This window comes from Solanum lycopersicum, chromosome 10 (assembly GCF_036512215.1).
Source record: "Solanum lycopersicum chromosome 10, SLM_r2.1".
NCBI classification, from domain to species: Eukaryota; Viridiplantae; Streptophyta; class Magnoliopsida; order Solanales; family Solanaceae; genus Solanum; species Solanum lycopersicum.
This window is the reverse complement of record NC_090809.1, coordinates 49,758,268-49,771,750: the sequence shown is the minus strand read 5'-3', so window position 1 is coordinate 49,771,750 and position 13,483 is coordinate 49,758,268. Positions and strand designations below refer to the sequence as shown.

Here is a 13,483-nt window from a genome sequence, read left to right as displayed (position 1 = left end):
TATGAGAAAACTGAGGGATGTGATGATTTTGATGGCAGCTCGCCTACCAACTTCAACGAATATTGACAAACAATGTGTAACGACCTGTTTAGTCGTTTCGAGTAGTAGAATTATTTGTGATAAAAACTGGCTGGGTCGACGGATCACGCGACGGACCGTCATGGACTTCGTCGTCCCACACTTGTGTAATTTTCCTGTGGATTATGGGATCAACTCTCTGAACTTCGCGACGGAAGTGCAATACGAACCGTCGTAGACACGACGGATCGTCACAAACATCCTTACTGAATTTGACTCTCTAAACTTTGTGACGGACCTGCAGGACGGACCGTCGCATGTACGACGGGCCGTCACGAGCGGCGTAACCTTGACTGGGTCGAATTTCTGCTAAAAGTTTTAAGGGGTGTTTTGGACTATTTATGACAAACTATATGAAATTAGTGGGTAAGTTTAATAACTTATTTACTTGGGGGTTAAAGGAGGTAACCTTGAAATAAATAATGGATTACTTTTATCATAATGAATTATATGATAATTAGGGTAAAAAGAAAAGAATCTGCAGAAGAAAAATAAAAATAAGAGAAGGAACGAACGAGCGAGAGAGGGAGAAACGAAGAGGAAAGCAAAAAGGCATTGGGAAGTAGCTTACTTGATCACGATTCTTCGGTGGAGGTAGGTTATGGTTTATGCTATTTCATAGTAAACTCTAAATAGCGATTGATATGTATTGGGTGGTATTGTAAAGTCTTCTATATGCTTGATTGTGTGTTTGCATGTTGTGAATTATGTAATTGTGGTGATTTGAATGATGAGACTGTTGAATCTTAACCTTAAATCCTCTCTATTAAGATGATGCATTAACATAAAAGAGGCTTGATGAACTAAAGCAATGAGATTAGGGGATCGGATGTCACGTTCCGACACGTAGTATTAGGGGATCGGGTGTCACGTTCCGACACGTAGCATTAGGGGATCGGGTGTCACGTTCTGATATGTAGTATTAGGGGATCGGGTGTCACGTTCCGACACGTAGTATTAGGGGATCGGGTGTCACATTCCGACACGTAGTATTAGGGGATCGGAGTGTCATGTTCCGACACGATAATAATAAAGAGGATGAATCTTGAATTACGTAATATACTCAAATTCAAAGAACCTATTTCCAAAATGAGTATGGTGTGGAGGCTTGAGTCCTCATGGGTGTGTTTGGTGTTGTTGCCAATGATTCTTGTACTTGTTGTTGTCACCAGTTAAGTGTGGTAGTTGATTTTATATTATTATTTGATATATATTGCTTTCTATTTTGAGTTGGCCGATGATACCTACTCAGTACGTGTTCCTTGTACTGACCCCTACTTGTATTTTTCTCTTTGTATTTGTGGAGTGCAGCAAACGTGCTATCAACTTCGACTCGTCCGCAACTCTAGCCAGTCTTCAGTATATCTGAATTCAGGGTGAGCTACTGTTCCTAGCTCGGACTGGATTCTCTCCTTCACGTCTTGATGTCTTGAAGTTCGGACATGGACCATCTCTTCTACTTATTTTAGATTCTTAAATACTCTTAGATTTAGAAATTTTAGGATAGATGTTCTTGGTGTGATGACTTCCAGATTTTGGGGATAATAATTGATAAACTTTAGAATGTTTATTTATTGGTTATATTAATAAGATTTGAGTCTTCCGCATTATATTTTGTTCATTATGGTTGAAATATTGATAAATGTTGGGGTTTAGATTTGTTGGTTCGCTCACATAGGAGAATAAGTGTGGGTGCCACTCGCGGCTCGTCTTGGGTCATGACACAATGTTCACACAAGGAGTAACAAGGTTATCCACTGCCCTTCAGACCTTACCTATTATACTAATTTATCAATTTCACTAATATTTAAGATTTCAATCACTTCAATTACCTCTAGTAGTTATATCTTTAAAAGATTAGACAATATCATATTTATTATTTCCTTAGTCTAGTGGCGTAGTCGCATGTTGTCAAGGGTGTCCAATCCTTCGTAAAAAAAGAAGAAGCATATATATAAGTAAAATGACATACGAAATGGTTAAATAACTTATTTTAGACACCCTTAACATAACAAATTACTATTTATTGACACCCTTTAAGAAATTTCTGACTCCGCCACTGCCTTAGTCGATTGGTCATGCGATATGAAATTATAAAATAAAATTAATGTTTGGATGTGATTTCATGCTGATTATTTCATATCAAGAGATGAAATTCCAGATTCTCCAAAAACTATGATTTGAAAATTTCAAATTATGATATGTGATTTTTCAAATACAAAAATTGACCCACAAGTTTATATTTTGTAAAAATATAACACATTTAATTCATATATAATATATATCTACTAGCCATTTATTTCATATCATTATTTTTTAAACCATTTATATCTCATATAACGATTATTCTCTCCAATATAAAATTACTTTTACTTCAAATCAATTCTGAATTTACTATTTTATATTCACAAAATTCATTATCTTTAAATCAAATTTATTACTATTTCACTCAAACTAATGTTTCATGATAATAAAAATTTCATAATTATATTGAGTGGACGAGACTAATCACTTTGGCATTTATTTGCAAAAATAATTCCTTAGCTACTAACAACTTAACATTACAACTTATGTTTAATTTTTTTTAATGAATTAAAGTTTGATCAATAATTGTTGTATTTTTTAGAATAGCTTTGTAAAAGTATAATGCTATTTTGTAAACTTATATTTGGTAAGATAGTATAAACAATTGGGGACAGTTTTGATAGTTTTATAACTTATGAAGTTTTTATGTTTATGAAAAAATCTATAACTTAAAAATATTCTTTTTATGACACAATCATATTAATATTATTTTGGTTTAATATTTAATTACTAACTAAATTCTAATTCTAATTGGATAAGTGGATAAGCAGAGGCGGACCCACATGGTGTTCGCCGGGTGCTCGAGCACCCATTAAATTCGTTACGGAATATATATATATCTATGTAGAAATTGATATGTATTTGTATAAAATTAACATAGAGCACCCAATGAATAAATGACTTAGTTGGCCCAATGGCTCCTGGATGGGTACTTAAGACTTTTTTAGTGTTGTTGTACCAAGGTTCGAATCTCACTGTTAACACATTTTTTATATTTTCACTTTAGAGCACCCACAACCTTAAATTCCTAGATCCGCCACTATGGGGAAGTGGAGAAGTTACTTCAATTAAGTCTTCCACTTAACCCATTATGATGGAAAGGTGGGAATGATGTTAAAACAAACTCTATTTTGAAGGGCCATCTCTCTGCCATAAAGATATAGTCTTACCCATCAAAGTTATACATAAAGTATAAGGCACGAGAGAGAAACAACTTCTAAAGAACCAAAAGAAAAGACTTCCGCTCAATCAAGTCAAGAATCGTAATGACAGATTCAGATATGTATTCTTGATTGAAATATCATAGTATTAAATATATGTGAAAATCATATAGTTCTACGATCCTAAATAATTGATAGGATTTCCAAATGTTAGATTGTTTATGTTTTCACAATCATTAAAAACCACATTTATGTGGTATCAAGAGCCTCATTTAGGAACTGGTGATTTTTCATAAAATTAATGTTTTTCTTATGTGAAAACGGTAATAGGTAGTATTAAGTGAAATATTATTCTCTATAATGATGTATTTATTTTGAAATTATCCATATGAGATTAGTTAATCACCAAAATAGTCTAATCTTTGAAGAATTTATTCAAAATAATAATGACTAAATATATATTCAATTATCCATTATTTTGATTCTTATAACTAATATAACTTGTGGATATATTGAAGTTTTTGGTTTTAATATATTTAGGGATCACCCAAAGGTTGATTATTTTATTTTATAACCATTGAACATTAATGAGATGATTTAGATGTGTCGTGGGTTTTATCTATTTATCCAAATATAATAAATATTATAGATTGACACGTTTAAAATTATTTATTTACGTTAAATTCACATCTAAGAATCATTATGTCTAAAGTTGTATTTTGATGTTTTGCCCAAAGAGGACATCAATATATACATTTAAGAATTTATAGACCATTTCTGAATTTGATAGTAAGTAGGGGTGGACATTCGGTATTTCGGTTCGGTTTCAGTTTTTTTTTCTGATTTTTGGTTTTTGTAAATTGTGTATCGAATACCGAACCGAAATATTTCAATTTTTTAATGGGCCTGCTTAGTTGGGCTTTTAAAAATTTAAATTTTTTTTGTTTGATTTTCAGCTTAATGGGCTAAAAATAGTTATATCAAAAAGTCTTTTACTTTTTAATTTTTTATTTTAAATTATAATATTTATTATTTAATATTTATAATTAATATAATATAAATATATATATTATAATATAATATATTTCGTAAACCGAATACCGAATGACACAAAATCACATACCGAAAACCGAATCAAAATACCAAAAAATATAAAAACATATACCGAATACCGAACCGAATACCAAAAAACCGAAACCGAAATATTAAAAAAATTTGGTTCGGTACGGTGTTTCAGTTTTCCGGTGTTTATGCCAAGCCCTAATAGTAAGTTAAAATTCATAACTCAAAGTATTAACAAATGAGTATATTATATTTGCAGCAGTTGCTCTTCATTCACACTCTGCCTTTGTTACGACCTATAACGGTCTTAACTTCTCAGATTAGTGCGAACAGATCAAATTTCATCTCGAAGTTTTAGATCTTGATGTTGCACTTTCCATCGAGAAGCCAACTGCTATTACTAAAACTAGCAGTACTGAAGAAAGGTCTCATTATAAGCACGAGATCGTTCTAACAGATTAGGCATAATGCTTATGCGAATGAATATTGCAAACAACATTAAGACTACTCTTCCCAAAATTCAAAATGCAAAAGATTTTCTGAAATTAGTGGAAGAATCCTCTCAAACTGCTGATAAGTCTCTTGCTGGGACACTAATGGGTACTTTGACCACCATGAAGTTTGATGGTTCACGTACCATGCATGAGCATGTCATCGGAATGATAAACGTAGCAGCAAGACTTAAGTCTTTGGTAATGGAAGTGGAACAAAATTATCTTGTACAATTCATTATTAACTCAATACCGTCTGAGTATGGCCCTTTCCAAATGAACTACAACACAATGAAAGACAAATAGAACGTGCATGAATTGCACATAATGTTGGTTCAGGAGGAAGTAAGCCTCAAGAATCAAGGAACCCACTCCATTAACCTTCTAAGTCATCAAGGAGTTGGAAAGAAACATGCTAAAGGAAAAAAGAGGCACCATAATATTAATGAGTCCTCCTCTCAAGTACAAAAGAAGAAACATAAGAATGATAAGTGTCGTTTCTGTGAAAAATCTGGACACTTTCAAAAAGATTGCCTAAAATTTAAGGCATGACTTAAGAAGAAAGGTAAGCCCAGTTCTTTTACATGTCTCAAATCAAATTTAACTGAAGTTCCTTATAATACTTGATGGATTGACTCTGGTTGTACTGTTCATGTTTCTAATACGATACATGTATTCCTTACAACACAAATAATAAACCAGAATGAAAGATATGTGTATATGGGGAATAGAGTGAAGGCTTAAGTTAAAGCTATAGGAACTTACCGTTTGATCCTTGATACTGGGCGCCATTTAGATTTACTTGAAACTTGTTATGTACCTTCTTTTTCGAGAAATATAATTTCTTTTTCTAAGTTGGATAAGACTGGATACTCTTTTAATTTCAGTAATGGATGTTTTTGTTTGTTTAAACATAATTATCTCATTGATACTAGTACTCTTTGTGATAACTTATACAACTGGATCTTGATAATATATTTGCCGAAACACTCTTAACTCTTGTAACGACCTGTTTGGTCGTTTTGAGCAGTAGAGTTTATTCTGGTAATAACTGTCTGGGTCGACGGATCCCACGACGGGCCGTCATGGGCACGACGGACCGTCAAGGGGGTCTCGTCCCAAAACACTTAGATTCTGAAAATTTGGGTACTGAGATCTACTATCTGAACTTCACGACGGAATGGCAGGATGGACCGTCGTTGGCCCGATGGACCGTCACAAATCTTTCCACAGAATTAACTCTATGAACTTTGTGACGGACCTGCAGTATGGACCGTCACAGTCATGACGGACCGTCACAGGCTGCGTAACCCTGAATGGGTCGGATTTCTGTTAAAAGTTTTTAAGGGGTGTTTTGGACTATTCATGCTTATAATTATAAAGTTAGTGGGTTAAGGTTAATAATTCAATTACTTGGGGGTTAAAGGAGATAACCTTGAAATAAATAGTGGGTTACTTTTATCATCTTTTATACTTAATTATATGACAATTAGGGTAAAAGAAAAAGGGTTTGAATAAGAAAAATAGAAAGAACAGAGAGAAAGGGAGAACGAACGAGCGAGAGAAAAGAGAACGAAGAGGAAAGCAAAGACTTTGAGGAGTAGCTTGCTTGATCACGATTCTTCGGTGGAGGTAGGTTATGGTTTATGCTATCTCATAGTAAACTCTAAATAGCGATTGATATGTATTGGGTAGTATTGTAAAGTCTTCTATATGTTTAATTGTGTGGTTGCATGATGTGATTATATAATTGTGATGAATTAGCATGATGAGGCTGTTGAATCTTAAACCCTAAACCTCTCTATTAATGATGATGCCTTGGTATAAAAGAAGGCTTGATGAACTAAAAGAATGAGGTTAATGGATCGGGTGCCACGAACCGACACGTAGAATTAGGGAATCGGAGTGTCACGTTCCGACACCAGGATAGTAGGGGATCGGAGTGTCACGTTCCGACCCCAGGATAGTAGGAGATCGGAGTGTCACGTTCCGACACCAGCATAGTAGGGCATCGGAGTGTCACGTTCCGACACCAGGATAGTAGGTGATCGGAGTGTCACGTTCCGACACCAGGATGATAAAGAGAATGAATCTTGAATTATGTTATTATACTCAAATTTAAAGAACCTATTTCCCAAATGAGTATGGTGTGGAGGCTTAAGTCCTCATGGGTACGCTTGGTGTTGTTATCAATGATCCTTGTACTTGTTGTTGTCATCTGTTAAGTATTATGGTTGATTTTATACTATTGTTTGATATATATTGATTTCTATTTTGAGTTGGCCGATGATATCTACTCAGTACTTGTGCCTTGTACTGACCCCTACTTGTATGTTTCTTTCTTTGTTATTTGTGGAGTGCAGCAAACGTACCATCGACTTCAACTCAACCGCAACTCTAGCCAGTCTTCATCACGTAAGATTTTAGGGTGAGCTATTGTTCCTAGTTCGGACTGGATTCTCTCTCATTTATGTCTTCATGTCCTTGAAGTTTGGACATGGACCATCTGTTTACTTATTTTAGCTTCCTAGATACTCTTAGGTTTAGTAATTGGAGGATAGATGTTCTTGAGGTGATGACTTCCAGTTTCTGGGAATAGTATGATTGAATTTTAGAAGTTATTTATTGGTTATATTAATGAGTTTTAAGTCTTCCGCATTGTATTCTGTTTATATGGTATTGAAATGTTGGGGTTTAGATTGGTGGGTTTGCTCACCTAGTTGGATAAGTGTGGGTGCCACTCGCGGCTCATTTTGGGTCGTGACAACTCTGCATCATAATATTGGAACCAAACGAAGTTTGGTGAATGAACAATTTGCTTTCTTGTGGCATAAACGTTTAGGTCACATATCTAAAGAAAGATTGGAAAGATTAGTTAAGAATGAAATTTTTCCAAATTTGTATTTTAATGACCTTAACATTTGAGTGGATTGTATTAAAGAAAAACAAACAAAGAAAGGAGCCACAAGAAGCACACAACTTTTTGAAATTATACACACATTTATTGATGATTTTTCATGTTATAGGTAATGTCTATTTGCTGCATCGTAAATATCAAACGATAAATGCCTTAGAGGTCTTTATTACTGAGGTTAAAAGATAAATAGATAGAAAGGTGAAAACAATCAGGTTAGATAGAGGTGGTGAATATTATGGAAGATATAATGAAAATTGAAAACACCCAGGTCCATTTTTTAAATTCCTCGAAAAACATGACATATGTGCTTAATACACAATGCCTGAAACACCACAACAAAATGGTGTAGCATAAAGGCGTATTCGTACATTAATGGACATGGTTCGGAGTATGTTAAGTAACTATCTATTCCTCTTTCATTGTGGACGTATGCTTTAAGGATTGGCGTTACTTACTTAATAGGGTTCCTAGTAAAGCTGTCCGAAAGACTCCTTTTGAACTATGGACTGGTAGAAAACCTAGTTTAAGGCACCATCATGTTTGGGGTTGCCCGACAGAAGTTAGAGTTTATAACCCACAAGAAAAGAAACTAGATTAAAAACAATCAGTGGTTTCTTCATTGGTTATCCAGAAAAATCAAAAGGATATATATTTTACTGTCCTAATCACAATACAAGAATAGTTAAAACTGAAAATGTTAGGTTCATTGAGAATGGTGAACTTAGTGGGAGTAAAGAACCACGTAAAGTGAAAATTAAAGAAGTTAGGGTGAGGGTTTCTCTACCTTTTACTTCTTTTAAAGATGTTGTTCCTAAAGTTGTTGCACAACCTAACAATCAACAAGAACAACAAATTGATGCTCCTGTTAATCTCAATGAAGCAATAATTAATGAACCTGCAGTAGATGTACCACAAGAAGTAGCATTAAGAAAATCTCAAAGACAAAAGAGACCTCTATTCTGATGACTATTTGGTATATTTACACGAGTCAGAAATTGACTTAGGAATTGATAGTGATCCAGTTTCATTTTCACAAGCTATTGAAAGTAGTAATTCTGATAGATGGATAAATGTTGTGAAAGATGATTGGGGGGAAGCAGAGAATTGAAAAAAAGAAAAAGAAAGTCATGCTTACTATAAGAAGGAAGCGGGCGGAGACCCGTGCGTGCAGCTTAGCTTCAAAGGATGACTTGTTTACTTCCTTTGAGCCCCGTCACTTCTTTTGCGACTGCTAAAGATATTTGGTTTGACGAATGTAATCCCAAGATCTTTCTGGATACTATCTCTGTATCCGTGTTGAAATATACAGAACAAAATGAAGTATGGGACCTTGTTGAATTACTAGAAGGTTGCAAAACAGTTATGTGTAAATGGGTCTTTAAGACCAAACGTGACTCAAATGGGAACATCGAACGTCACAAGCCCAGACTTGTTGCAAACGGTTTTACTCAAAAGGATGACATTTACTATAAAGAAACATTTTCACCTGTTTCTAGAAAAGATTCACTCAGAAATATAATGGCTTTAGTAGCTCATTATGACTTAGAGCTACATCAAATGGATGTGAAAATAGCCTTTCTAAATGGAAATTTGAATGAAAAAGTTTATATGTATCAACCCGAAGGGTTCTCTTGTAAAGGAAAAGAACACATGGTGTGTAAACTTAAGAAGTCATTATACGTACTTAAACAAGCTTCTCGACAATGGTATCTTAAGTTTAATGAAACTATTGTCATTTTTGAATTTAAGGAAAACACTTTTGATCGGTGTATATATCTGAAGGTTAGTGGGAGTAAGTTTATTATGTTAGTCCTGTATGTTGATGACATCTTGCTTGTTACTAATGATCTTGGTTTTTTGAATGATACCAAGAGATATTTATCTAACAATTTTGAAATGAAAGATATGGGAGAGGCATCCTATGTAATTGAAATAGAAATATTTTTGAAATAGACCATAAGGATTATTAGGTTTGTCTCAAAAAGCCTATATTAATAAAGTGTTAGAGAGATTTAGAATGAAAAAATGCTCATCAAGTCCCGTTCCAATTCAGAAAGGAGATAAATTTAGTCTCAATTAATGTTCAAAGAATGAATTGGAACGTAAGCAAATGAATGACATTCCTTATGCATCAATAGTTGGGAGTCTGATGTATGCCCAAACATGTACTAGACAAGACATCAGCTTCGCTGTTGGAATGTTGGGCCGTTATCAATGTAATCCAAGAATTGATCACCGAAAAGCTGCGAAGAAAGTGTTGCGATACTTGCAAGGAACTAAAGATTATATGCTCACTTTTAGAAGATCTGATCATTTTGATGTGATTGGATATTCAGATTCAGATTATGCTGGTTGTGTGGATACACAAAAATCTATATTTGGATATTTGTTCCTGTTAGCTGGAGGAGCAATATTATGGAAGAGCGTGAAACAGTCTGTTAATAGCTGCATCCACTATGAAAGCTTAGTTTGTGGCATGATTTGGGGCCAAAGTTCAGGCTAATTAACTGCGGGATTTTATTTTTGGACTTGGACTAGTCGACAGTATTTCCAAGCCGTTGAAAATTTATTGTGATAATACTGCAGCAGTCGTCTTCTCTAAAAATGATAAGTATTCTAAGGGTTCCGAACCTATAGAATTGAAATACTTTTTAGTTAAGGAAGAAGTCCAAGAAAAATAAAGTGACAATTGAACATATTAGCACCAAACTTATGGTTGCTGATCCTTTGACGAAAGGATTACCGCCCAATACATTTGTTGAACATGTTGAAAGAATGAGTCTTATTTATAGCAATGAATGACTTTATGTAAAGATTATATTATGTCTATGCAATTGACACTTTGAGCTCAACTATATATATCTTTCTGTTATTACCTATTTTCTCTTGTATACGTTATGTTGAGAATGATGATGACATGTTTTGTTTTAGATAAAGATATTCTAAGCATTACAGCGGACTCATTATTCATTTGAAATATTGTGTTAGGCAATAGACTAATATTGTAGTGTATGGAAGGGACTATGCCAAATAAAGTGATGTACAACCGCCATGATTCATAATGTTTAATTTAGTATGTGTGCACATTGTAATTGAAATGTTGATTAAATCATTAAGTAAATGATGTTACGTGTGTCAAGTGGGAGAATGTTAGTTTTATGACACACTCACATTAATATTATTTTGGTTTAATATTTAATTACTAACTAAATTCTAATTCTAATTGGATAAGTGGAGAAGTGGGGAAGTGGAGAAGTTATTTCAACTACCCATTAAGTCTTCCACTTTACTCATTACCTCTTCCAACTATCCATTATCTCCACTACTCACCATGATGGAAAGGTGGGAATGATGTTAAAACACACTCTAGTTAAAGGGTCTTCTCTCTGCCATAAAGATATAGTCTTATCCATCAAAGTTATACAGAAAGTATAAGGCAAGAGAGAGAAACAACTTTTAAAGAACCAAAGAAAATACTTCCGCTCAATCAAGTCAAGAATCATAATGACAGATTCGGGTATGTATTATTGACTGAAATATCATAGTATTAAATATATGTGAAAATTATATAGTTCTACGATCCTGAATATTTGATAGGATTTCTAAATGTTAGATTGTTTATGTTTTCACATTCATTAAAAATTCTTTATAAGAAAGTCCAAATCGTACATCCAAACAAAACTTCAAGTTCATCTCATAATTTTATATCATGATTTTGTATCGCATGACCAAACAAATCCTTAATTTTTTTCTTTTATATCTAATTGGCATAAGAATCACAGGTAGATCTATAATAGCGAGTATAAATATTTAGGAATATTATACTTCTTTTCGAAACCATTTAATTATATTGAAAGATAACTACGTGAAATTGAACAAAAATGTCTCTAGTTAATAGTTTTGTCAAAAATATTTTTACCATCAATAATTTGATTCAAAATGCCCTTGTTACTAATAATTTAATCTAGAAATAATATATTTATTCAAAAAATAACATTTTTGATCCATTAAGTAACAATATGGATATTTCTGATCCAAATTACCAGTAGCAATGACATTTTAAAAACTAAATTATGATGACAAGCAAGAGCATTTTAGACCAATTGACCAATTTGTTAACTGCGCTTATTTTTTTCAATTTCATATAGTTTAAGAACAGGGTTGTCTCAATCATAAGACCACTAAAGCAATCGCTTGAGGCCCAAATTTTTTTGGTACCCCATTTTCTCTCGAAGATGTATATATATGATTAACAAAAATTTCATGTCTTGAATAATTTGAAGGAAAAAAAGTTGTATAGAAAATATAATTTGCGAAATTGAATATTGTTTAATATGTTGATTGTAATATTTTTTTTTCTAGATTCTATGGCTACTTAATTGTAATATCACTTCTAGTTTCGTATTTGACTATATATTTTATTGTTTAGCTCATTTATATTCTGACGATTATCATGAACCAACAATATTGTGTTCTTATACTTACTTCTTTTTATTCTCCTTTCACTATTTTTTCTTTCATTATTGAATATTGCAAAGTCTCTCAAGTGTTCAAACATTCTGCATGATGTAAAATCTATTGTTATGTATTTATAAAAAGATAAAATTTATTTTTGGCGTTTTATTCAAATTTAAAGCACTAAAATTAATCAACACTATTTTAATATTATTTGTCAACTTATCAAATTCATCGCAATACTATTTCAGTATCATCGTATTTTAAAAGTTTTTTAGTCATATTTAATTATTTGAACTTTATATGACATAATTTTCCTTGAAAATTTACAATTTCTTGCATTCTTACTTCATGACGTCTACATAAATCCTGTCTCTCCATACCTCATTTGTAGGATTACACTAACTATATTATAATTATTTAATTTATATTTGTCAACTAAAATAATAAGGCCTCTTTATAAAATTAGGCTTTAGGCCCCCAAACTTGTTAAGACGGCCCTCTTTAAGAATATTATTTTTTTTTAAATCTTTTTTTTTCATAATATTTTGCAAGAGAAAATAGGCATGCCCCCCTACCCCCCCCCCCCCCCCAATTATTCAATTCTTAACTATACACTTATACACTATTAATCGTATTACCCTCTTAAACTTTTTTAAAGTGAAATTATTTGTTCCTTAAATGTTGAGATGATAAACAAAGTATAATTCACTCTCTTGAGAAAGTTAGAGGATAAAATAATTTCAACAAGTTCAAAACAATGGAAGAAAGTAGCCTAAATAATTTTGATTGAACAAGATATGTTGCACCAACCTGCAAAGACAAAGGTACTTAATAGCATAGTGAGGATAATGGTACAACCAATATGCAACAAGCAGCATTATGGTTTTAAAAAATGGAGTAACTGAGGCTCTATTAAATTTTGGGAACAACATTTGTATGTTATGTTTTTTTATATAGTTATTTATAAAGAAATTAGATAAATTTCATGTTCTATGCAACAATCTTCTGATTATTAATGGCGCATTCTACTTTTAATACTAAGTCATTGGGCTCGTGCAGAGCATGAGCAACTTTCCACTAGTATTATAGATATACAACATGATATAACAAGTCAATTGATAAATTATTTATAGGAAAGTTATAATCCTAAACCAAATAACAAAAGAAGTTTGGTTCAATTAAATATTTTGATTTAATTATAATAATGCATATGATAAGGTTTGACAACATTT

The 13,483-nt window shown here is 32.8% G+C and overlaps 1 protein-coding gene across 1 annotated transcript; it reads left to right on the top strand.

Annotated features, from left to right (window-relative positions):
• The first annotated feature begins 9,903 nt into the window (after window positions 1-9,903).
• LOC138338889 (secreted RxLR effector protein 161-like) lies at window positions 9,904-10,296 on the top strand. Its single transcript, XM_069289973.1, has one exon. It carries the CDS (start codon window positions 9,904-9,906, stop codon window positions 10,294-10,296), a length of 393 nt encoding a protein of 130 aa, XP_069146074.1.
• The last annotated feature ends 3,187 nt before the right edge of the window (window positions 10,297-13,483 follow it).

Coding starts and splice junctions, on each gene's coding strand:
- LOC138338889 (XM_069289973.1), top strand. CDS start 9,904: ATGAATGACATTCCTTATGCATCAATAGTTGGGAGTCTGATGTATGCC.